At 47.9% G+C, this 23,773-nt stretch overlaps 2 protein-coding genes and 1 long non-coding RNA gene across 8 annotated transcripts in view; all 3 read left to right on the forward strand.

Annotated features, from left to right (window-relative positions):
* The window catches only part of UBR4 (ubiquitin protein ligase E3 component n-recognin 4), a 78,904-nt gene extending 77,100 nt beyond the window's left edge, over nucleotides 1-1,804 (forward strand). For all 5 annotated transcript variants that reach the window (XM_074892656.1, XM_074892657.1, XM_074892658.1 and 2 more), the window contains one exon: nucleotides 640-1,804. In XM_074892656.1, the coding sequence (XP_074748757.1) occupies nucleotides 640-704 (65 nt within the window). In that variant the 3' untranslated portion in view covers nucleotides 705-1,804. The remainder of the gene's footprint in view (nucleotides 1-639) is intronic.
* A 7,527-nt stretch (nucleotides 1,805-9,331) lies between these two features.
* On the forward strand, nucleotides 9,332-11,800 carry LOC141953807 (uncharacterized). Its single transcript, XR_012632015.1, has 3 exons — nucleotides 9,332-9,899; nucleotides 11,156-11,355; nucleotides 11,454-11,800. It is a non-coding gene; the product is annotated as an uncharacterized LOC141953807 (long non-coding RNA).
* Nucleotides 11,801-13,022: 1,222 nt separating this feature from the next.
* Nucleotides 13,023-23,773, forward strand: part of IFFO2 (intermediate filament family orphan 2) — a 39,427-nt gene continuing 28,676 nt past the window's right edge. The window contains exon 1 of one of the 2 annotated variants that reach the window (XM_074893101.1): nucleotides 13,023-14,139. In XM_074893101.1, the coding sequence (XP_074749202.1) occupies nucleotides 13,511-14,139 (629 nt within the window). In that variant the 5' untranslated portion in view covers nucleotides 13,023-13,510. The remainder of the gene's footprint in view (nucleotides 14,140-23,773) is intronic. The other variant, XM_074893099.1, reaches the window with a different exon arrangement.

A 23,773-nucleotide genomic window follows, 5' to 3' on the forward strand; every position in this document is an offset into this window, starting at 1 on the left:
ACAGCAGCATTCCTGCCACCGCTGCGGCAGCTTGTTTGTACGAGGCAGGGAGAGGAGGAGACCTCGGCACTCCAGCTATTGCCTAAGCTATTTCAAAAACAGTTGGGAGACACGCTTGAGCATCCCCAGACAGGAAAATTTCTCTCACCTGGTCCTGCGGGTCCTCCTCCTGCTCTGTTAAACATACATGCGTACGTCACAGCTTGAGGTTTGAAGGCTGATAAACAGATGTGACCATGTGCTAGCGGCAGCAGTTCCGTGCAGCCAGAGTTCCTGCCAGGGTGATTTTGGTATCCCCAGGAGTCAGGAGATGTTGAAAATCCACCTGCAGAGAAGCTGCTCGTTATGCCCCTGGCCAGTCTCTCACTGTCCAGCATATGGAGCTGCCAGGCAGCCAGCTGGCAGGATCCCTATAGGTGCCCTGTTGCCCAGGAGCAAGTGCCATATGGATTTAACTCGCACACCTCGGTCCCTTCTGCACATGCATCCAGCAAGGGTTTATCTTTGTCTTGTCCATACTTAAAATAACATTGCAGCTGTCGTTATTAACTTGCACAGCCCTAGCACAAATCCCTAATGTGGGCAGCAGAAACCGCTTTGTGGATCTAATTACTCTGTATTGTCTTCTTTTGTTTAAAGGACTCTTATCAGAAATCAATGATCCCGACAGCTTCCTCAAGGATCTTTTGAACTCCATCCCCTGAGCCACCAGCACAGAGAAGCGTTGGGCAGAGACTACACTAGCTTGCCTTCCATCCCCTTGTGTTCCTCCTTGTGCAGTCCGTTCCTTCCCTGAGGAGTGCTGCAGTTTTTTGGGGGGGTTTTTTGGGTTTTTTTGTTGTTGTTTTTTTTTTTTTTATTTTCTACAATTTTTCTTGGAGTGATTTGGAATTTAGATTTGTTTTATCTTGTATTTCAGTGCTTCTATCTGTAAAGCTTTGTGTTTCAAGCTGGTTGAAAGAACTTGTACAGAGAGGAATCCAAACCAGTAAATCTTAATGCTTTAGTGTGCACCTCTTGGAAGTTAAATAAATCGAACAAATGGGTAAGATGGGTTTGACTAGTACTTTAACCATGCAGTAGCCTAAATGCCAAGTTCTTTCTCATCTTTTTTTCAGAGCTCCTTCTCTCAGGGCTCAGAGCTGCTGCTCTTTCCAGCCCATAGCCTGGACAAGAGACACAGGAAACAAAAGGCTGGTAGTGAGCAAGAAGCAGACTGACACTGTCTTTACTGATGGTACATGCAGAGCAGGTTTCCCCCCGTGGGACATGAGCCTTAGAGACTCGTGGACTGCAGGGACAGCATTTCCTTCCACCCTTTCTTCACAGGGGGTGAGGGCAGCTGTCCCAGCCGCAGTCATCTCCCCGGCGCTTTGCCTTGCCCCTCTCCAAGGCATGTTGCATATCACGGGGTCTTCCCTGACTTGACTCTCACCGAGGCTGTATTCAAAGCAAGCACGCATGTTGTTGCCTCCGGTCGTGTAGCACTGATGGCGACGGTACCTCGCAGAGGGATGCTACTTACATTGAATTTATTTTCTCTCTCTGGTAAAACCTTCCGCTTCAGCAAAATGCATGGAAAATAGACGCTGCACACTTCTTGAGCCGGCCACTTGCCCTTTCGCTAGCTTGCGTTTTGGTGTGCATGCCCTGACCTGAAGCCAAGTCCCTGCTCTGAATACAGCCTTGCCGTTTCTCACCCAGTTGTGCATGCTGGTAACTTACCTTTACCACCAGTTCTGCTCTCCTGTAACCCAGCTGACACGTGGTTAAGCTGGAATCTAATAAAGCTTTCCCTGTCTTCCTCGTCTCTGTTTGAACTTGAATTTCCGCAATCCTAACGCAGTCCCATCCCATAAATAATAACTATTTTAGAGGCTGAATAACTCGTCAATCTATTTGATGCCTTTTGTTAGTGTTGAGCACCCATTATGATTTGGCAATTAGCAAGTGATGGCGCAGTGTTTTTCTTCTCGCCTCCGTGGGTGCTTTTGTCATTCCTGGCAGTCGGATTTGGTTCCGGGGAGGAGTCCTGAGTAGCAAAACCACCTCGAGAAGTTGGGGTTGATGTCTTGCAAGGGCCTCGAGGACATGTCAGTGGGCTGCTTTGTCGGTTGGGTAAAGCTGTCTTGGCTTGTGAAGGTACAGGAAGGGGGCTAATGTGTGGAGTTTGTTCTTTAGTACAGTGATACTGCGCTTCACCTGCCTTTTAACCACATAAGAGAGAAGCGACATTATTTTAGAAGCCCTGTAAAGTCAAACCTAACAGTCTTCTCTCCAAATAAGCAGCTGTAACATTCCTATGGGTGGATGCACGAGCACCACTTACCAGGGCCGGTGCGCAGTAGCTTGGGCAATGCTAAAACCCCTTTTGGACCTTTCAAATCAGTATGATTCCTGAAAGCAGCAGTGGACAGGAAACAAGAAACCAGGTTTTTAGGACTGTGGTTCTAAAGCTTCTCTCAATACGAAGAGTTCAGGTGCAAGACTGAAACCCCACCGTGTTTTGACGTTGTCATTTGTGTAAGACTGACTGGTTAAGCTCCGGACAAGAACTATTAATGTGGTTGGAAAGCTGGGGAGGAACGCTAGGCTGCCTTGCCTACCTACTTGTCTTCTCACAGAAGAATACATCTTTTCCCCTTTAGCCACAGCCAGGCAGTCCCTCAGCTTTTGCTTCACAGCTGTTGCCTCACTGGCACAGGAGGATGTCACAAACACCTTGCACATACCTTCCTTCAGCTTATCCAACCAGGTAACCTCACCGTGGCTCTGGTTTTTGCTGATGCAAATCCTGGTCTAGCTCCGTTTATGCTGGCACAGGTCTTCTGCGAAAACAGTCTCTGCTCTTGCAGGAACTGGTAAAGTTACCAGCGAAATAATTCTTTTTCTACCTGTGCAGTTGGAGCAGCAGATCCTTAAGCTTCCTGGGAGCAGAACACGATCGCCGTTTGTTCACCCATGGCACTACAACTGCGAGGAAGTAGGAGCTTGAAGAGAGGTCATAAACTGTCCTTACTGGTATAAGCACAATTGAAATAAACTATTTGGATTATTCTAGATGGTTTTGCAAAGGCCCAGAGATGTATTTTGGAAAATCAAGGCAGTGTATCGAGTGCCTCCCTGCCCAGAGCACAGGAAGGCTGTGATTAATGGGGAAGCCAGATTTGAAAAGAAGGTGGAAACGGCATGACAGTGCTTCTGTAAAGCAGAACAGCTTGGGAGGGACTGAAAACTAACAATAACAACCCCAGAAGACGGAGAGAGGGACAAGAACAAAAGTGTTTTGGAAAGTTTCGGCTGACGCAGGCCACACACAGAGGCTCAAACATTCGCAGTACTGCACAAAGGCGACGCACTCCGGGCTGCAAAATCCCCCGCGGGCTGGCGCTGGGGAAATCAGCGAAGGTACTCGGGGGAAGCGTGTTACTTAACTTAGAGAGGAGCAAGACTGAGGGAAAATGCCTCAAAACGGGTAAAACAACTCAAACTGATGAACCAAGCCACGAGCTGAACAATAGTCAAAACCCCTCTCCAAAAAAAATTAGTTCACTTGCAAAAGATAGTTTTTGGCAGAAAAAAATCCTTTGTGATGCACAAGAGCCAGTGTGAGCTCTGCGATTGCTTTGAACCTGATTTCGTGGGCAAGAACTTCCCCGAAATGGTCTGATGTCCTCGTGATGGCTGTTCATGCTGGGTCACACTCCAGTGATTGATTATTAATTAATCTTGGGAACGATACTTCCCAGGGAGAACAAAGCACCCAGCCCTACCCTGGGCCCTGGTTTGGGCTGGGCTCTCACACCTGCTGCAGGTAAAAGGCCCCCGTGAGCCCACATTCATTTATTGCCACTGCCACGTCTCGCTTCTGCCATCCCACCACCCCATGGGGTGGGCGGTACCCGAACAAACCCACCGGAAAGATGGGAAGCCCTTGACCTTCCCCCTCTTTCATTCATTTCATGATGGTTTCCTTTCTCCTGCTGCCTGCTCCCTTCCTAATTCCCTTTTTCAAGCCAGGCAAGTGCCCTTCTGGAGGCTTTGCACGGCTGGGTGCTCTCCGCCAGCTGTCCCGCCGGGCTGGGAAGCTCCTCCCTGCCCTGCTGCCGTCGCTTCCCACCAGCTCCATCCAACCCTCTCTCCTCTGTTTTGTCTCTTGCTGCAATTGCCTGGAAGTATTTTCAAACAAGCGATCAGATTATTGCTGCTGAGCATAAACACACCGTGAGCTGCGACGTTTCGATGCCATAAAAGATTCCCTGGATTTCTTCCGCTGTGGGAAAAGTGATTTATCTCCCTGGACGCACGTCTGCAGCTTCTTTTTCGGGCAGGGGAAGGACACACGGATCACGTGTGTTGAGCAAGACTGTGGTGGAGCCTCAATGAGTACGTGGATAATCCCACCTCGGGGTTGCAGTCTCAATGCAGAAATTCAGAGCGAGAAGCCTCTTCTCCCTCTGCCCACAGTTTTTGGAGAACTTTACTATGTGTGAGCACACACTGTACCAAAGGCTACCTTGGTATTAAACAGCAAAAAAACCCCTTTTCATACAAAACCATTACCAGTTTCTGCCAAGGCAATGCTGAGGTGTTGCTCAAGGAGCCTACAGCAAAGAAGTGAGACACCAGACGTGCACCACTGACTGCTGAACCACATGAAAACAGCTCCTACGGCCGGGCTTGCGCTGACCCCGGCAGAAAAGCTTGCATCATGTGTTTGCTGAAACGGGGTTCGATGTTTTTATTTTACCAAAATGCCTCCTGAGATGCCCGAACTGCTGGTGCTGGGAAGCACAGAGGCTTTTCTCCATGCCAGGTGGCTAATTCCCAGGAAAAGACTCTCATGTTGCTCATCTGAAGGGCACAGCGTTGGGCTGGACTGTCCCTGCTGCTGCAGCATCGTTAGCTGAATTATCAGTCCCCCCTCGTCCGCTCCTGGCTCTGCAAACCTCATCTTCTCCCATCGTGCTCTCAGCATCACCAGTCGCTGCACGGACACTGCACCAGCCCCGGCCCTCGCCTGCACGAACCTGCACTGAGTCCCACGTGCTTATTTTGGCCTTTTTCCTCCAAGAAGATGAGGCCAGGCTCCGCCAGCCCGGCCCTTGCTGTCTCCATCGCAGGAATAGCTGCTTCTGCCACGCCACGAGCACAACCTCGCAGCACCCGCTGCTTTGCCATCTGCCTGTGACAATAAAGCGAATCCTCTGCAAAATTCCCTCCCTGCTTCAGCCTTGTCTTTTGGGCCAGCCCTGTTTTTAATTCGGGGCTGAATCCTTACTGATTTATGCCCTATCGAGCTCAAGGACTAAATTGGGCATCCTCCAAGCAGGTAAGTGATATATAAATGAGTACAAAAAGCACCAAGTCCAGCTTTCCAAATTGCCTTTAAATTCACGAGTAAAACCAGGCAAGTTTTTAGCTCCTCTGGAGAACAGCCACCCTGCCAGCACACGGAGCAGCTTTCCCAGCGCATCTCCGGAGACCTCCCATGGTCCCTGCGAGCTTATGCAGAAGCCACCCCTTGAGTCCCATTTCTGCTCCCTGCCCAATTCCAGGTAAGAAAATCAAGATTGGCCTTGACTTGTTTGCTGCACATGGCTGGGGCGCAGCCCGGCCACGTTATCACCCCAAGGAGGGATGATTCACGACTCACGCGTATGGAATCGAGGGCACGGGAAAAAACAAGCCGTGCAGCTTGCAAGGACCGCTGGAAAAGATGCTTGGGCAAATTAAATACAAAATCACTTTAGGGATGTCCCTCCCCCCTGTACATGAAGTTGCTGGGAGAAGCCAGCCACAACCGCCTGAACCTCTGGGAATAGTTACTCCCTTGCTGGTTTCCAAGAGGGGGAAAAAGAATAATGATTAAACCCCCATTTGCAGATTTTTTTGGCAGGATTGATCCCACTCGTTCACATCAACTGCTCAGCTTGGGGAGGAACTGCCAGCTCCATCCCTTTTATCAAACCCTCAGAGACTGGCAGAGATCCTTCTCCCCCTCCCCTCAAAGGGCAGCATCCCAGTAGGAGGAGATGCTTTTTGGTTAAAATTAAAAATAAAATCATACAAACGACATGTCGAGGAGAAGCCCTTGTGCTGCATTTTAACACTGAGACCCCTGGCAGGTTAGGGGCCCCCAGGCATTGCCCCCTCAAAAGGCAGCGTCCCCAGAGACCAGGATGGGGAATGCATCTTTCAGCCCTCTGAGATGTGTAAAGCGGTCTGGCCGCTGCCTCTTGACAGATTTTATTTATTTTCATTGTGCTTATTAAGCTTTTATTAGAGCAGGATAATCCTGTGCTCAGTGTTATTCCCTGCACACAGGCTCTGTTGCTACAGGTCCTAGATTTGAAGCGGGAGTTACAGCCTCTCTCCAAACCTCCTCTCCTGCCCTGCAACAATTTTTCCCTTTGTCCCACCATTGCCACGGACTCAGGGAAGATCAGACACGTTGCCCGTTGCCAAATCTGCGCAGCTGGGTGCTGCAGAGCTCTCTGCCCCTTCCTATACCACCCCGGGAGCATCAGGCACCTCGTGATGGATTTCCCACTCCTAAAAAGCAGGGGCTTCCTTCTGGAAATGTGCCACCACCCCGACACTCCCCTGCCTGACTCACCCTGCTCCCTTCCCTTGTAAAATATAAACCACTTTTAGGTGAATCATAACTGAGCCTGACTGGCAAACTCCAGCCAAACCCGGTGCAACCCTCCAGCGAGTCCTCAGTGACCTGCAAATGTCCAGGGGGGCCCTGGAGCCGCAGGAGAAATGGTTTTGATGTGGAGAGCCCAGGTCTGCTTTTGGGACAGCTGTGATTAACCCCGACCTGCTCTGCAGCAGGAATACATTCATTTTTTTTTTTTGCACTAGTCTTATGTCACTGAGGAAGCAGGATAATGCCCTCCCTACAGCCTCTCTCCACTGGCAAAGGTGTATGATACAGAGAAGGGCATATATTGAGCAGAAATTGCAAATGTGATTTAAGTTCAGCTTTGGAATGTGAAGAGAGACCGGGATTTTTAAAAAAAATAGATAGAAATACCAAGAACATCATGTTTAGTCTTGGCTGGTCTTGCCAGCGATGTTGGGTCCAGCATCTTGTGGGTCTTTCCCCACCGTGGGGAAGCAGCAGGGGCTGGAGGAGGTGGGAGAGGAATAAAGGAGATGCTTTAATTCGGGGAAGGAGGCGGAGGGCAGGGCAGCCAGGGACACCCACTGGTTAATGGGCTGTCAGCCTCGAATCGTTTAGTTGTAGAGATCTTTACCATAACGATGATAACCCCAATAATTAGCGTTAATAATAATCCCTCTTAGCGCTTGTTCTTTCCCAAGCGTTGCAGCAACAGAACCTCGGTAACCCTCGGTGTGTGGCCCGGGGGTAAGTACGTGCTGTGCTCACCCCGAGATGGGGAAATGGAAGTGGGAAAGGGCTGGGGATGCTCCTGCAAAGGCTGAAGCCCTCTGGGGCTTGGACACAAATCACAGCCCTGGAGAGCAATGAAAGCCCAAACCAGCACCCCAGGGCAGAACATGTGTCCGGCTGATAAAATCTCATTTTCAGCCCCTAATGGGTGTTTTCAATGAGGTGATGTACTGGTGTCTCTGGTTATCTGTTGTGCTGGTGTCACTGGTTATCTGTTGTGCTGGTGTCACTGGTTATCTGTTGTGCCGCGCTGGTTCTTGCCACACCGAGCGGCTGAGCATCTGCGTGTCGGGACACCCCGCGAGCCGTTCTTAGGGTGTTTAATCCCTACAGCTTCTCCCAGGCCGTTTTTTTAAATCTTACTTAATGAACAAATATGAGTGCGTTCTAAACCCAGGACCATCCTTTAATTATTCCTAATATTTGATGACAACAAACTAATTCCCAAATGATGACATCAGACATTAAAGGCATGTCTCCTGAGTGCCAGTTCATTAATATTTCTCTTCCCTCGGTCCGTATTTTGCCTGCCATAAGCAGTTTTGATATAACGAGCTCGGTGACAGCATCAGCTGGCACAGTGGAAAGGTATTTACCAGCCATAGGCCACCAGGCTGCATTACGGGCTGGGAACCACTGAAAGCTGGGCGTCTAGCTGTCAAGGTGCTCCACCCCAGGACCTCTCCCTCAGAAACACCCCGGGACATTGGGAAATCCACAGGGGAGCTGCTCTGAAAGCTTCGGCTCATTGACTCACTCCGCTGACACCGAGTTTTCTTGCGGCCGCCACGAGCATCCCTCCGGGTTTGGGATGGGAGGTGGGAGGGCTGGAGTGGTCCAGGGCTCCCATCGCTTGGAAGCTTCCCTTCACCCTGTGCTGTGCAAAACATGTCAGGCTAAAAACCCCACGGTACAAGGAATGAAAATACTCAGCTAATGGCTTCTGGAGGAGAGATTTAGAAAGGGAGCTAAAAATACATCCCAATAACCAGCTTCTGTGCTCTGAGCTTTGGATGCTGCTCAACGCATCGCCGAGCCCAGTGCGGGTTACGAAGTGTGGGGAAACAGCGCAAAAGAAATCATGTCATATCATAGCTTCTCCCAAAAGACAAAAATTCTTTGAAAGTTGTTCCACATTTAAATTAATCAGGCCAGGGTCTACCTGCTACCTGCAGAATGAAAAGCTTCGCACCGATGGGATTGAAACCGTGCGCTTGGGCACGGGCAAATTAACCATGCGGCATCCTGCAATTATCCCCCATGAAGTGCCAAAGCAATCACTGTGTCCTAAAACACACCTGCGGCAGCCTGTTCGGGCTTATCGATGCATATTTGCTGCTATACTCCATACAGATGCAAATATTTGGTTACTAAGGAAGCAGGGAATATTGCCACAGTCTCCAAGGAAATACTACGGCATGTCCCGACCACTCCAAGTTAGTGGAAGCTTCACGGTCGCTCTCAGCATCTTTATCTCTTGCTGCATCCCTGTCTCCTGAGTTCACCCACCTTTTTGGGTTGAACCTGGTGCAGAAGCTTTTGTTTCCATAATATTTACACGATCTCCATAGAGAAGATCATCCCCAGCCCAGGTGAGAAGTCAGCCTGGGTCCAGCCTTTGCATCCCCAATTCTCTGCTGATGGGCTGAGGACAAATGCAGCTCTTTGGCCGTATGTGAGCAGCATCCCTCTTTGTGGCTGAACTCTTTTGTGGTATTGATGCACACAAAACCCCCAAATGTGGCAAAATGAGATTTTTACCTCAAAAAAAGCAACTGGAGCAAAGGAATAGACCTGCAACGGGAGAAGGTGCTGGATTTAAGCCGCAGGTCCTATTTCATATGAGGTGATAGAACTGGTAGAAAATGTATGGGGTAAAAACCCACTGTTTGAGGAAGAGAGACCTCCTTTAAAGGCAGTAAGGAACCTGCAGGGAGAAAAAATTGCTGGTTTTGTAACTGCTGATGTAACTCAACAGCAGCCAACCTGCCGAATATTTTCTGTTTCCGCAGCGTGACGTGATGACCGATGCAGTTCCCGACGTGATTCAAAGGCTTCCCTTCTGCAGCTGGAAACGATAACCCCGGTGACTAACCCAGCCCTTTCTCCACCGAGCAACACCTCGGCGATGTGCGAAGAGGCACCGTCTTCATGTCTTCATGCAACGGCCGGGCGCGTTAGGTGGGGTCTGAGTCAGCGGAGGAGTCATGGGGCAGCCAGCGCTGCCTTGCCCATCTTCCCACGTGCCTCTTGCAGGGCACGGACAGGCAGGGGTGGTTTCTGCTCCGATTTCTCAAGAATCAGCCCTGATGCTGGTGCAACCACAGGAGCATGTGGGGGAAAGGGGCTGGATGGAGTCACAAAATGCTTTGCTGGCCAAAAATGCAGCCGGGACGCGGCGAGTCTCACTGCAGCAATTCATCAGCTGCTAACGCCATCACCCTGCCGATGCTCATGCACCATCACACGGCTCTGGGTAAAAATCCAACCATTTTGGGGGAGGCACTGTTAAAAATTCCACTTCTTTCAGCAGCCTGGTTTGCCCAAATACCCTTATTCAGGCAGGCAGCAAAGTGCAGTGTAAGGGTAAGAGCCCCAGGTGAGCGATACTAATCCCAGTTTAACCACTGGAGCTTGCTGGTTGTTAAATGGCAGCCTCAGAAAGAAGCTACCTCTCGTTACTGCAGAGTCCAGGGTGAATAAATCACCCTTTTCCACCTCTGAGGTCAGTGGAGAGCAGGCTCAGGCGGTCACCACAGCCCAAGGGAATAGGAAGGGGATGAGGGAGGGATGCTGAGATCACTGGGGGCTTTGGCGGAGATGCTGCTTCACCGTGATGCTGGGAAGTCGAGGCCAAGAAGGGGTCCTGCTCAGATTATCAAGTTGGGTGTTTTCTGGGGCTGGGCAGGGACATTTTATGGAGGTTAAACCAAAGGATTTTAGCTTGTTTGTTTTAGAGGGGAATTTATTCAAACACACAAGCTGTAGCTCAGCGGCGATGCACGTCAGCCTGGGGGAGCATCGCCTATTCGCTCTAACTCAGCACAGTATGTTTTTGCTGGCAAAGCTGCTGCATTTGGTTTGGTTTGGCTGAAAAATGGTTACTTGGAAGGAAGACAGACCCAAGGAAACAAGAACTTTCCATGAGTGTCAGACTAACAAAGCCTCAATGTATATAACCAAACCCAGGAAAATAAATATAAAGAAAAAACCTGAGCAGGTGTAGAGAGCAGTCCTGAAACAGTCGCTGAGGTTTGTGAGTGAAGGGTGCTAACAGAGCGAAGGTAAAAATGGGTATAAAAATCAAATTTGAGGGTCCAGATTCCTCAGCCCCCACTCCAGGCCACATTTGGGTGAAGCAACTGAGAGCAAAAATAAATGCAATGCGTTATTATTAGCATCGCTAGGGGTGGTCACCGGTCTTTAATTGCTGGATAGTTTCTGCGTTCAGAAATAGCATCACTTCCCATCTCTTTTCCTCCCTGTCCAAATAGGAAAGGGCTTATCAGTGCTTCATTATTTATACCCGCAATTGGCAGGCAGCAGAAAGCTTTCCACGGCAGGAATCGGAGGAATCCCTCCAGGAATGTCCCAGCGGCGCGGGGTATCCCATGGGCCGGCCCACGGCGGCTCGGTGGCAGCCGGTCAGCCCCACGGTTGCACGAGGCCTGGTGGAAGAGGGATCCCCATTTCTTCCAGCCTAAACCTAATTCATTGTTGCGATTCATTCAGGATGATTCACTTTCAGAAGATGGGGATGAAACCGAAGCCCGGCGGCAGAGCGGAGTGTCGGTGGTGACCGTAGGCAGCCTGGGGATGAGCCGAAGCCCGTTAGGAAAACAACTCATTGATTTAACGACCTTTGGATGGGGCCCTGGTGGATCCGTGCTCACGGCCGTGGTGATGGGTGCTGCCACCGTCTCACCGGGCAGGTACAAAAGCATTAATTAACTGGCTGGTTTATCATTCCCTCTGATGTTTTCCTGCTTCCTTAAGAGAAAAAAATAAAATACCTCTTGTTGTCCAACAGGATTTTCCCAGCTGTTGACCAAGCGGTTTTTTGCTGGGTTCTGAAATCACCCGTCTCTTTCCAGCATCACCATCTGCCAGCAAGGATGTCGTGTGCCTAAAAAATGGCAAATTACCCCGATCCGGGAGAAACCTGCTCTTGGATTGAGGGGAGACCTCATGGCCCTCTACAACTCCCTGAAAGGAGGGTGCAGAGAGGGGGGATGAGTCTCTTGAGCCAAGGAACCAGCGCCAGGCCAAGAGGGAATGGCCTCAAGCTGCGCCAGGGCAGGGTCAGACTGGCTCTTAGGAAGGATTTCTTTGCAGAAGGGGTTGTTGGGCGTTGGAATGGGCTGCCCAGGGCAGGGGGGGAGTCCCCATCCCTGGAGGGGTTGAAGAGTCGGGTTGACCCAGCGCTGAGGGATCTGGTGGAGTTGAGAACTGCCAATGTTAGGCTGATGGTTGGACTGGATGATCTTCAAGGTCTTTTCCAACCGAGACGATTCTGTGATTCTGTGGTTGGCTTCTGCCCCTAATAATCACCTTATTATTGGCAGTTTTAGTCCGTTCTTGCATTTTGTAAGTATTACTGCAAACCTGCAGGGGGGTACACGCTATGGACACATTTCCCAGTGAGCTGCGATTTTTTTCTTTAAATACGTCTGTTTGATGCATCAACGGTACCCAACATCAGCAGCTGCAGCCATGCCCTAATGATCAAGGTATTAAAGGTGTTTTCCAGCAACCTCAGCAACGAACACAGGTTAGTCTCTACATAAACTGAGGCTAAAGCGTTTTTGTGCTCGGTGAAGGATAATCTTTTCAGGTGTTTCTTTGAGTCACCCTTTTAATAAAGCACCTCCACCCAGTACATTTTTTTTTTCCCAGTTATGTGCTGGGAAAACACAGTTTGTAACACATTAACAGAGCCCTTTGAAGCGCCGAGCACGGCTGGCAGGTGCTGATGGAGTTGCTGCTGCCCGTGTCGTTTGACATAAGTATTGCCCGTGTAGTTTAATATAAATATTACCTGGCAAAGCACCGTGTTTTTATTTCAAAAACTATTTGAGCGAATAGTGTTACTACAGCTTTACACCAGTGTGGCTGGTACTTTGGTTGCTCACAAAGCATCATTCCAATCCGTGGCAGTGCAACAGAGTAATCACATAATTCAATTAAACAATATCCTTTGATTGCCGAGTGGCTCAGAGGTCCAGGAGCAGCAGTTGGGAAACGCTTATTTAATAACTTAATTGTTATAATATTGATGTTGTTTAGCACTTAGGCAGGAATCTGCATTCGGATAACAAAATTCACCCCTTATAATTTAATCTTAGCGATGAGGTGATCTCCCCGAGAGCCAAAAGCAGCGCTGCAAAGGGGGCGAGCAGCGTTTCGCAGGGTGGGGCGGCGCTTCCTCATTTATTTTACGTTAGACTCTTAATGTGGGGGCACACAGAGGGAGCTGGAGCGCTGTGGCACGCGGTCACCCCCCAAAATCACACAAACACACACACAAACACACACACAACAACCACCCCCCCCCCCCCTCCCCGCCCCCGTGAGGCCTCGCTGGGGACACGTGGAGGGACCGGCCGCGCACATGCGGCGGAGGGGGCGTGGTTTGCGGGAAGGGGCGGGGGAAAGGGCGTGGTTATAGGGAAGGGGCGGGGCTATGGGAAGAGGCGTGGCTATGGGGAAGGTGCGGTCTGCGTGAGGGGCGTGGCCTGGCGGCGGGGGGCGTGTCTCGGCGGCCGCGCTGCCCACGGCCGCTGGCGCCGGGGGCGCGGTGAGGCGGAGCCGGGCCCGCCCCGCCCCGGCGGCCGCTCAGTGCCCGGGCAGCGGCGGCAGCCGCAGGAGCGTGAGGAGGCGGCGGCGGTCCCGGTGCCGGTTCTCATTCCCCCCCTTCCCCCTTCCCCTCCTCTCTCCTCGGCGCCCGCCCCGGCGGCCCTCAGCGGCCCGCGCGCTCCCGCCGCGGTCACTCCGCCTCAGCCGCGGCGACCGTTAAACCCGCCGCTTCCGGCCGCCCCCCGCCCTCTCCCCTCACCGTCCCTCCGGGGCTGAGGCGGCCGCCGGGCGATGAACTCGCTGCTCTTCGGGGAGATGGCCCGCGCCTTCGCCCCCGGCGCGGCGGCCGCCTCCTGCCCGCTGGGGCCCGGCGGTGGCGGCGGCCCCGGCAGCCCCGCGGCGGCGGCTGCGGCTGGGGGGGGCCCGCCGGTAACGGCGGCGCTTCGTAACGACCTGGGCTCCAACATCCACCTGCTGAAGGGGCTGAACGTGCGGTTCCGCTGCTTCCTGGCCAAGGTCCACGAGCTGGAGCGGCGCAACCGGCTGCTGGAGAAGCAGCTGGCGGCCCAACAGAGCGAGCGCGACCGCCGCCTGCGCTACAAAACCTTCTCCCGCGACCAGGCCGTGCAGACCGACTGCGGGACCCCCCCGCTGCTGCCGCCGCCGGGCCCCGGCCACGGGCCGGCCGCCGCTCCCCTCGCCTCGCCGCCCCACTACAGCCGCTTGCCCGGTACCATCTGGAGCTACACCCAGGTGCGACGGACCGGGGGCGGCGGGTTGGAGACGGTGCAGGGGCCCGGGGTCTCCTGGATCCATCCGGACGGCGTCGGGGTCCAGATCGACACCATCACCCCCGAGATCCGCGCCCTCTACAACGTGCTGGCCAAAGTCAAGCGGGAGCGGGATGAGTATAAGAGAAAGTGAGCGGCTGCGGGGGGGGGCCGGGAGCCTGCGGGAGGAGGCGGGCGGGGGATGCGGGCCGCCCGCTCCTGCAGTGCGGGGAAACGGGCGAGTCCGTCCTCGGGGCCGAGGAAGCATCTGGGGGGATCCTTGGGGACGTGGGGACTGGTCTCCCCCCGCCCCAGGGCTCCCTCCCCCCGGGAGGATGCTCCCGGGATGCTCCCGTGGGTTTAGGAGAGGCTGTGCCTCGGGGGGGGGGGGGGGGGGTTGCACCTCAGCTCGGCGTGCAGAAAATTGTGGGGACCTTCCCTGGGAGGCTGGAGAGCCTTGATCTTAAAAGGAGCTTGATTTTAAAAAAATAATTTAAAAAAAAAATCCTTTTTGGAGAAAGAAAATAATCTGTTATTAATATTGCATTGCATAGTTACTCCTAAATTTAGCTTGCCTTCATTTTCTGAACTAATCACTCCAGTAGTCGATTCCGTGTGCCAGCTCTCTGAAATTAGCTCAGTGCTGCAATATTTGGGTTGCAAATACTGCAGGGGAAGGTTTGTACTCCAAGATGTTTCTCTGAATTAGTCAAAACAAAAATCCCTAACGATAACTTCTGTAAACCCTGGTAATCTGGATGTTTCTCTTAGCCCCTTGGGAAGCCCTGGGTTTTTAAATGGTGTTTTTCTCGCCCCGGTGATGGATAGAGATCCCTTCGGTTTGCTGTATTTGCCTGCCCAACGTAGCTGTGACAGAGATGGAGGCCAGAGGAGAAAAAAAAAAAAAGGTAGTTGGGATTCTGCAGGGAGATTCCTGCATTGTCTGAGGAGCTGCTTGTCCTTTGGGGCTGGCGTGGGCACTCCCGTTTGGAGGTTTGTCATCTTTAGGCTTAAAATGCGTTTCCTCCTTTCCCAGCCTTGTTTATTTTTTTTTTCTGCAGAACAAATTTAATCCTTTCTTTTTTTTTTTTTTTTTTTTTTGGAGGCAGACAGCATTTCCCGGCTCTGTGGCCTGTGAAGCGTAGCTGAATTTCTTCTGTCCAGGGTAACAGGACTGCAGTGTGCTCTTTGCATACCTCCAGTCATCAGCTTTTATAACAGACCTCTTGTGAATTAGCTCGGTTTAGAGAGATTTTCTAGGCGGGCATATCAATTCGAGTAGTAATTTCTGGCCTATTTGTTAACTAAAGTACTGCCTGCTTTCAGTGCATCTTCCTAACGCTCGCGTGCTTGATCGCTCTGTGCTTTATGGCTGGAGCACCTACTGAATCTGGGTGGAAAAAGATGTTGGCCTCGTTTTTTCAGTCTAGAATTAGTAGATGCCATCATGGCACGGGATTGTTTTTGTTTTTATGGTTGGTACCAAGGAGATGGGAGTAGTGGTGCTTCAGAGGAAGTTGCACTTGGTTAGGGAAGATGTGTGGTGGGTGTGGGTTATGTCACCAAAAGTTGGGGATACTTCTTCTTTTTAATGGATATGTGATTTATTTTTTCCTCTTAGGGAAGAGGAGACTTCTGGGCCATTTAGGTTCAGTCTTTCTACTGATACACAGTTGATCCTGTCTATTCTGCTTTCACTCACGTGTGTACAGCAAATTGTCACCCCAGAGTCTGTGTTCAGGTGTGACTGCTTGCATGCTCGTGGGGATTGCATAAACCAAAAAAATTCAGTGAAACAAAGGGGACCTCTTTGTAGGCAATTACAAATCTTGTTCTCACTACCCTTCCTGCTCTTGAAACAAGTTTTTCTCCTGACACTTGAAAATAAAATTTGATTAATACGTATCAATATGTATCACACTAGTATTGTATCTGCAGTGTGTCTTTTATGGTGTGTTCGTTACTATGTAATTGGAATGATTATTCCACTGTTCTGTGACCTTCAGTCATCAGATGGACATCACACATTGAGCTTTTGGGGTAGATTGGCTTTTTCATTTGTGGCCTTGAGCACCCTCTTGCATGCTTACGGAGTAATACTGTGCTGCTTCAAATTTAATTCTTGCAGTCAGAGTAGGTCGGTCGATTCGATTTCATTATCATGAGCTAGTGGGGTGTTGCAGTGTTTGTCAGCAATCCTGTAAAGATTGGTACCAATGTGTTCTTGTTTGGTTTTGCAGGGAAGGTGTTCTCTGTCATGACACGTTTGTGTGTACATACGTGTGTGTAAATACGCACGTTGGGTTTATCTCATCTTGCTGTGAACCTTTTGATGATCGAGTTTTATTTAGGGAAATGAGCTCCAAGTGGAAAATCAGCCTTGTGCCCATCTCCTGGCGGTGCTGGTAGGGCCTGCAGAAAGTTAGGCGCACGCACAAGTTTCTAACACAGGCTTGTGGTCTTGCAAAGCTGCGCCTGTTCGCAAACAGGCGGATGGGCAGCCCCTTCCCCTCGCAGGCAGGTGGTCCTTCGGCGTGGCACCGCTCCAGCTTGCAGAGAGCTTTGGGCTGGAAACACCCTGTGTGCAAGATGGACCAGAATGGTTTTTATAGTCTGTTGTTGTTGTTTCACACCGAGAAAATAACCGTTTTTGCTGAACTCGAGAACCAGCAGAGCATGGCAGCCTTTTTTGAAGCAGTCAGGCCTTGAAACCTGGCTGATAATCCACCAACTCGATCTGCAAGACTGCTTAAAGCAGATAGCAATGCTTTACATTTATTTCCTAAAACAATGGAGGCTTTTTTCCTTTCCAGGATGACTGCTTGGTTAAGGAGGTCACAGCTAGCAAACGTTTCTTGTTTGGAATATTTGGCTACCAGGAGAATGCCAGGCAGGTGATTACATTGCTAAGTCAGTGAATACTGCTGAAGTGAATACTCAGCTTCAAAGAAATATAGCTCATATGGGATGTGTTTGTTGTTGAAGACACAAACTCATTGATGCCGTACTTGTGAATTGAAAAATGCAATGGTGGAATTCAGAGGTGAAATAATCCCTTTTGTTTCCTTTATTTTGAAGGTACCTTCCCTGCTACTCAAAAATAATAGTGGAAGACCATCTAAGATGCTCTTTCCAATGAAATTCTGCCTGTGTAGTTTTGGGGATTACCAATGGCTTCATTTTAGGAAAATATGTTCAACTCCTTTGTTCCATTCCCCAAAATCATTTTTCTTGAACATCCTAACACAAGAAACTGGAGTTCTGAGGTCTAGAAAATATTAGAGTCCACAGTCAGTAGAGCTCCTAGATCATATTTTACCCAGGCTTTTGTTTGTATCTGAAGTACAAATGAGAAAATGTTCCTCTGAAGGAGCCCAGCAGATGTTTCAGACCAAAATTGCCTTTTTTTTTTTCCCCCCAGATGATGTTATTTCACACAAATGGTATATACATTTGAATCTTTTTCTATTTAACATGTTGTCTTAATCTTATAATATTTTTTTAGTAATGATCATGATTTTACACTATGGATTATGACTTCAGCTGTGGGAGTTAGCAATTGGAAGAGATTTACAGGAAAAAATAACTTAAAATTAATTTTCTTTAGGTTTTTTTTTCAAACTGTACTAGCATTTGGAAGAGCTTTCAGCCATAGATCTGATTCCAAATGCTTTGTAACTTTTTATCTGTTATTACCCTTTTAACAAAAGGATTTTGCAGTCAAACTAGCTCAATAAAAAATTACTTTTGGGGTAGTTGTCTAAAAATGGAGGAAGCTTCAAATTTTTTAAATTAAAACATACAGGTGAAGTGTTTTGGTTTTTTTCTAGACAGAAAATAAAAAATCAGCCATACTGCTTCACCCTCTTTGAGGTGAGCCTAAACGGTTGTGGGCTTTTAATGATCAGTGTTTGAATCCTGGATCTATCTATCCCTCCGTCCGTGGGTACCCAGCTTCATGAGGGGGATAAGCAGGTTTAATTGCAGGCATGTGACTGTGCTGCTGCCCCGTGAGGGTCTTTGGGTGGCTCTGATCTGTTTAAGTTATTTAGAAGAAAAATCTGCTTTCTGAAGAGCAACTGGGGATGTGAAACCGGCACAGTCTGTTGTTAGGTAACTGCCCGTCCCTGCTACGTGCGTGCTTTGGGTCCTTCGTTTAGGCTTCAGGCAGCCGAGCTGAATGGGGCATCTCGGATGAAAGATGGTGCCCCGTGTTTCTGTTGGTAAACGTGCATCCAGGTATTTCAATCTACTTCGTTATGGGAAGGGGAAAACAAACGTGCTCCCCCCAGTTAGTCAAGTTCCATTGCCAGTCGAGGGTGAAGCGCTGACGGTCTGTCTTGGGACTAAGGCAGACAAAGCGTGTGCCTGTGGAACATGGAGGGCAGCGATGCTGAGGGCAGCGCACAGACCTGGCGAGAGGCGGCTCCTTCGGGCGAGGTGTCTCACCTTTCGGCTTCCAGACCTGCACGGAGATCTCCCTTGAAGATCTGAAGCGCATCGCCGTGTGTGATGACAGTCAAATACTGCTGCGTGTGGCCAGCGAGAGGCTGCTGACTCGGTGAAAACCTTCTGCAGTCATTCCCTCTTCTCCCTTCTTTTTTTTTTTTTCCTGTTAGCTGCAAGAAGGCTGCTGATCTGTCTGTGGAGAGCTTTAGTCTGAACACTTGAATAGATTTGTATATTATGATTTCAAAATTATTCTTAATTGGTGCAGATATTGAGTCTGCCAGATGTTAGTCGTCTTTTCCAGCAAAGACTTAACTATTACTAAGAGTTGAACTGGAAATAATTGTTTTACCTCAGGATGGTATTTCATTTGGAAGATTAATAAAGGCCACTTGAAAAAGAGATTATCTTAAATTTGCTGCAGCTGGAAAGGACAAAGATTATCATTGTCAAAGGCAATGCGCGTCAAAACTAACTGGATCTTGTTTTTTTAGAGAAGGGAACTTAATAAAAATGTGCTTAAGATAAGCCCTGAAGGAATGTCTGAAAACTTTTAAAGCTAAAATATCAGTGGTAACAAGATGCAAATGTTACGCATAGACCCAATAAAAAACAAATAATTTTTTTATGCCTATAGAAGAATGTAACCAGCAAGCTAGACTTCTCTCTGTGTTTCAATTGGTTACAGAGCTGGCAATAATGCAGTCTCTGTGTAAAGCCATATATATATATTAAATTCTGGTATTTCTGCTTTGCTTTTTATGTTTGAAAGGGGTAGTTATGTTTCAATGTGGCTTTTCAGTGAAATTTAGTGTTCCTTACCGCTTCCAAAGCAGCCATGCAGCCCGGTATTAGAGATTTTTGGATACTCCTTATAATATGTGAAGTTTGATGTTAAATGCTCACCTCGGTGAAACCTGAGACTCACTCTTGAAAATAGCTTTTACTTGCACTGAGAAGACGTACGTTTTCTTTGTGAGGAATGGATAAAATTGTTTAACGTGAAGAAACTTGGCCATCTAACAAAAATACACACCCCTTGTAATTGTTGGTTGGAAAGCTGTACTGCTCGGAGCTGTGCAAATTAAGCACTATAAGAATAATGTTTGTTTGGGTGTCAGCCTTTTTTCTTTAAATGATGCCGTCTTTGCTGCTAAAATGCTGCTGCAAAGACGTGCAGTTACGATATACACGAATATCTGGAGCGCTCGAACAAATCGCCAATTTATTTTTTTCCGTGGTACAGCTAGAAACTGGGACTTGTGGGTTGGAGTGGAGTTTTGGAAGGAGAGGAGGACATTTCCCTTTGATCCTGCTTTCTAACAGTGCTCCACAGTGGGACTGGGGCTGTACTTTGTTAAATATTTAAGTAGATAAATCTGTGTGTGTGTGCCTTACTTAAACTGGCTTGTAATGGGAGCAACCAGGGAGGGCTAAGGTATGTTATGACTAATTTGAAATAGCTGTCTTAGCTGTGCAAGTTACCTATTTATTCTGAACTTTATCTTTGGCTAACTATTAACTCTGAATTCTAATTAAAATAATGAATTTGCAGGTGAACGAGATTGGATGTGGTGGAGAGAAAAATTGTGGTTAGAGTTTCAGAGAAACTTGGGCCAAGATCTGTGCCGTGTTCTTCAAAGAGCAGCTTCCTCTGTTGCAAAGGAACCACAGGACTTTTTGTGTATATTTTGAATTTACCTTTTGATTCCTCCTGTGACTCATGGTGGGAAGCTTTGGACTTTCTGAAGGCCAAAACCCAGACTTTCAGAGCACAGCTTAAGCATTGAGTAGGTCTGTGAGCAAAACCCCCCAAATACCTCTGATCTTAAACCCAAATAATCTCTGAAGACCCTCGCAATTTAGGGCTGAGGTGAAAACAAACACAGAAACAAGTTATTTCTAGCTCTTCATCATCTGTAATCATAGGCTGTCGTTGCTGTAACGCAGTTTGAGTGCTGGGCTTGTAGCTAAAGAAAGCACCGAACCCACGTACAGCTCAACAGCTGCTTTTTTGTGGTTAAGGTTTTGTGGTGATGCTCTGCCAGGTCCTATGTTGGCTTCCTGCGTATTCTCTTCTGTGACTAAATCTTTTTTTTTTTTTCTTTTAGTTTGCTTGAAATATTCACCGGATGTTGTTCTTTACGGTTTAAGTCTCCATTTTAATGTTTAAGACCAGCCTTTTTGTTTGTACAAGAAAGAAAGATTTTTTTTCCAGTTTGGTCTCTTAAAAAAAAAAAGTTTAAAAACTTAACAGTATGTATCTGTACTCTGTTTAGTCTAACTGAAGCTCATCTGCAGCGTTGTGACCTCGCCGAACTAGAAATTATCTTGTTCCCAGAACCCTGAACTGATAAGTAATAAAGGGTAATAAAAGGTAATAAATGGGCCAAGGCTGATGTTGCTTAGTGAACAAGGCCCAGGGAAATGGTATAGTGCATGGCCGTGCTTTTAAACCAGTTTTCAAACTCGGTTGTGCTCTACCCCACCATATGCCTGGCTTCTGTAGGGTATTTTGCTGTCTCCACTTCTGTTTTGTATGAGTGCTCTCTGCCTCCTTTCACGTGCTGGTATTATCCTGGTCACGTTTTTCTGAAGCGTGTACCTCCCACCCTCGCATCTGAAGTGAAGGAACTTGCCTCCACTTTGCTATATGTTTACAATAGGGGGCAAAAATAAGATCGCTATAGTACGGTGGTAGCTTGGACACACGGATAGATTATTGAATTTCAAATATATTGTTAAAATGCTTTGGTTTAGGGTTAGAGGTGAATGACCTAGAGATGCCTGTGCCTGCAGATTCGGGAGGAGTCATTTAGGAGGGTCTGATTTGGTTTTGACGCTGAAGAAATCAGTAATGTGTGTGGTGTTTCAGAATCCCTGGCTGTTGCCTAGTCTACAAACAGTTCTTATCAGATCTTTCTGCTCCAAGGTAGGCTTGAAAAAAGCTGAGGTGATATAACAGTGCCTGCTAGCGTGTTACTTGGATTGGACGGGTCGTGCTAGATGTTTGTGAGAAGGTCAGGATGATTTGATGATATTTTTCTGGTACTGCTGCAGAAAGTGGCACCTGGGAGACATATATTTTTTACCATGATTGGATTAACAAGGTGCTTCGTTTCAAAAGCCTTTTAAAAATGAAATTACTAGCATTTGTTTAAAAAACGTAAGCTGTGTGGGAATCTTGTTTTATTTCCTGTGAGTGGTGTTGATCCATGTGCAAAAACGACATCAACTCCGCCTCTGGATCTACTTCAATAACAAGAGCATCAAGATTGCTGGGAGAGAATGGTGCTCTGTGCCCATTAACGATGCGTCCTGCTTGTTAATGACACAGAACGTGGACTAGTTGCATTGTTACTGTGTGAAAGTGAATCACAGATGATGCATTTCTTCAGGCTTTTGTTCAAGCATTTCCACACTCGTAACTCATCTACACGTGACTTGATGGTTACTGGACTCAATTTGGAAGCGTTCTGCTGGACTCGATGTATCCTGCTTCCCCCAAAGATTGTTAATTTGAATCCCCTTCCAAGGACTGAAGCTAGTCACGTCTGCTTTCAGTGTCATGGCTTCAAAAATAAGCCCACTGCTGCATTTTGGAGCTTGTTCTCACTGGAGAAATGTGCAGTTGTTCCTTTTTTGGCTTTTTCTGTCTGGAAACCACCAACGTGCATTGCTTTAGAGAAGGATTTTAGCCGTGTGTGATCAAACGGATGGCTTGCATTGCTGCTGTTAGTAAAGGGGCTCCAAGTTTAATCTTCAATCTGATGCTAATTTCAGTGGATTTATTCTGAATTTGCACTGAAATACAATCGAAAGCAAAACTTGGCATTACAGCCTGAGCCTAAATTCCATGTAACTGCACAAATCTCTTGGTGCTGTGACAAGCCAAATGTTTTGATTTCCCAATCTTTGAATGGTTTCACGAATCTGAATAGAAATGACAAAGCTTTTGTGAACAGGTAGACTTCAGATGAAGTTCTGTATTACAAACCTAGTTTTGTTTGCTTTGAAATATGTGGGGGTTTTGTGTATGTAAGCAGAGATCAACATTGGTTGAAAGACATGACAGCTCACAGACCCTGTACTAAGAAGGGGAGGAATTAACTTAGTCCTCTTCATGTGGGCAAGAAAACTTATTAATTTACAATGGCTCATTAACACAGAGAACAGAGATGTTGAAGGAGGTGATGATGTGTAATAGGATTGGATCCCCCTTTACCCTTAAATACAGGAGATGTGTTTAGTCTATGCAGTGACTCATTCTGGAATTAGAGATCAAAGGGATCCTGGCTCAGTATTTATTCCAAATCAGTGGTTTCAGTGGAAAATATATTTATGTCTGTGGATTCTTACAGGTAAAATTTGTCCACGTGTCTCTGAGGGAAGAAAATAGAACTATATCTTTTTTTTAAAATGAAGCTTTCTCTGTTACAGAGAACAGAATTTAAATTTAGCAGGCCCATGTCTGTTCAGTCATAGAAGTCAAGCCCTGACAAGTCAAATCTGTTAAAAAGATGGGGTATTGGTGTAACTTTACCTAATTCTGTAGAGTGGCATGGGTGCCTTAATACTGAATCATAATGGGAATATTTTAATATTTATATTTAATATTTCAAAAAGCTATTGTCATTACAACGGCTACAAGAAAATCCCCCTCTTGCAGGTACAAAAAACCCCTCTTTATTTCTCCCTCTAAACTTTTTAGTAAGGCATTGACCATATGATGAAGGACTGGTTAGCCTGGATTCTGCTCCTAACTCTTCTGAATTTTTTCCCAAATGGCTATACCATAATCACCTCACCTTTGACTGTTTCTGTCATCCGTATGGTTTTGAAACCCCTATATTTTTTTTTTTCTTTAAAGGGAGAAAAAGGGCATGCAAAGCACTTAAGAACTCCTTAATGCCCTGGAAAATGTTTTTCCACTAATCTGTATTCTTAACCAGAGTGTAGAACTGCCGGTTGTCAGTGGGATACCGGCTTTTCTTGTTAAAAGGGACAAAGTGACCCTGGGAATGAAGTCCCACTTGCAGAGATGCTGTACAGAATTTTATCCTTTCAAGAATGGCTATGGGACGTAAGTAAGCTCATTTGGTGATAACTATCCCTGAAGGACAGCAAGCTCCTGGTGGCAGCATGTGATGAATCTGCAAATAAACCCATTTTCCTTCATAGCTTCTCTTCCCCTTTTGGGCATTAGATCCTTCTATCCATTTATATGCAATGCAGTCAGACTCTTCCCTGTTAGGTTTCAATGGCTGGAAGGAATTTACTGTCTTCTTTACTTAATATTTTACGTGGGAGGCGGTAGGAGCCTTGCAGTCCTCAT

The sequence above is a fragment of the Strix uralensis genome, chromosome 23, assembly GCF_047716275.1.
Source record: "Strix uralensis isolate ZFMK-TIS-50842 chromosome 23, bStrUra1, whole genome shotgun sequence".
NCBI lineage: Eukaryota > Metazoa > Chordata > Aves > Strigiformes > Strigidae > Strix > Strix uralensis.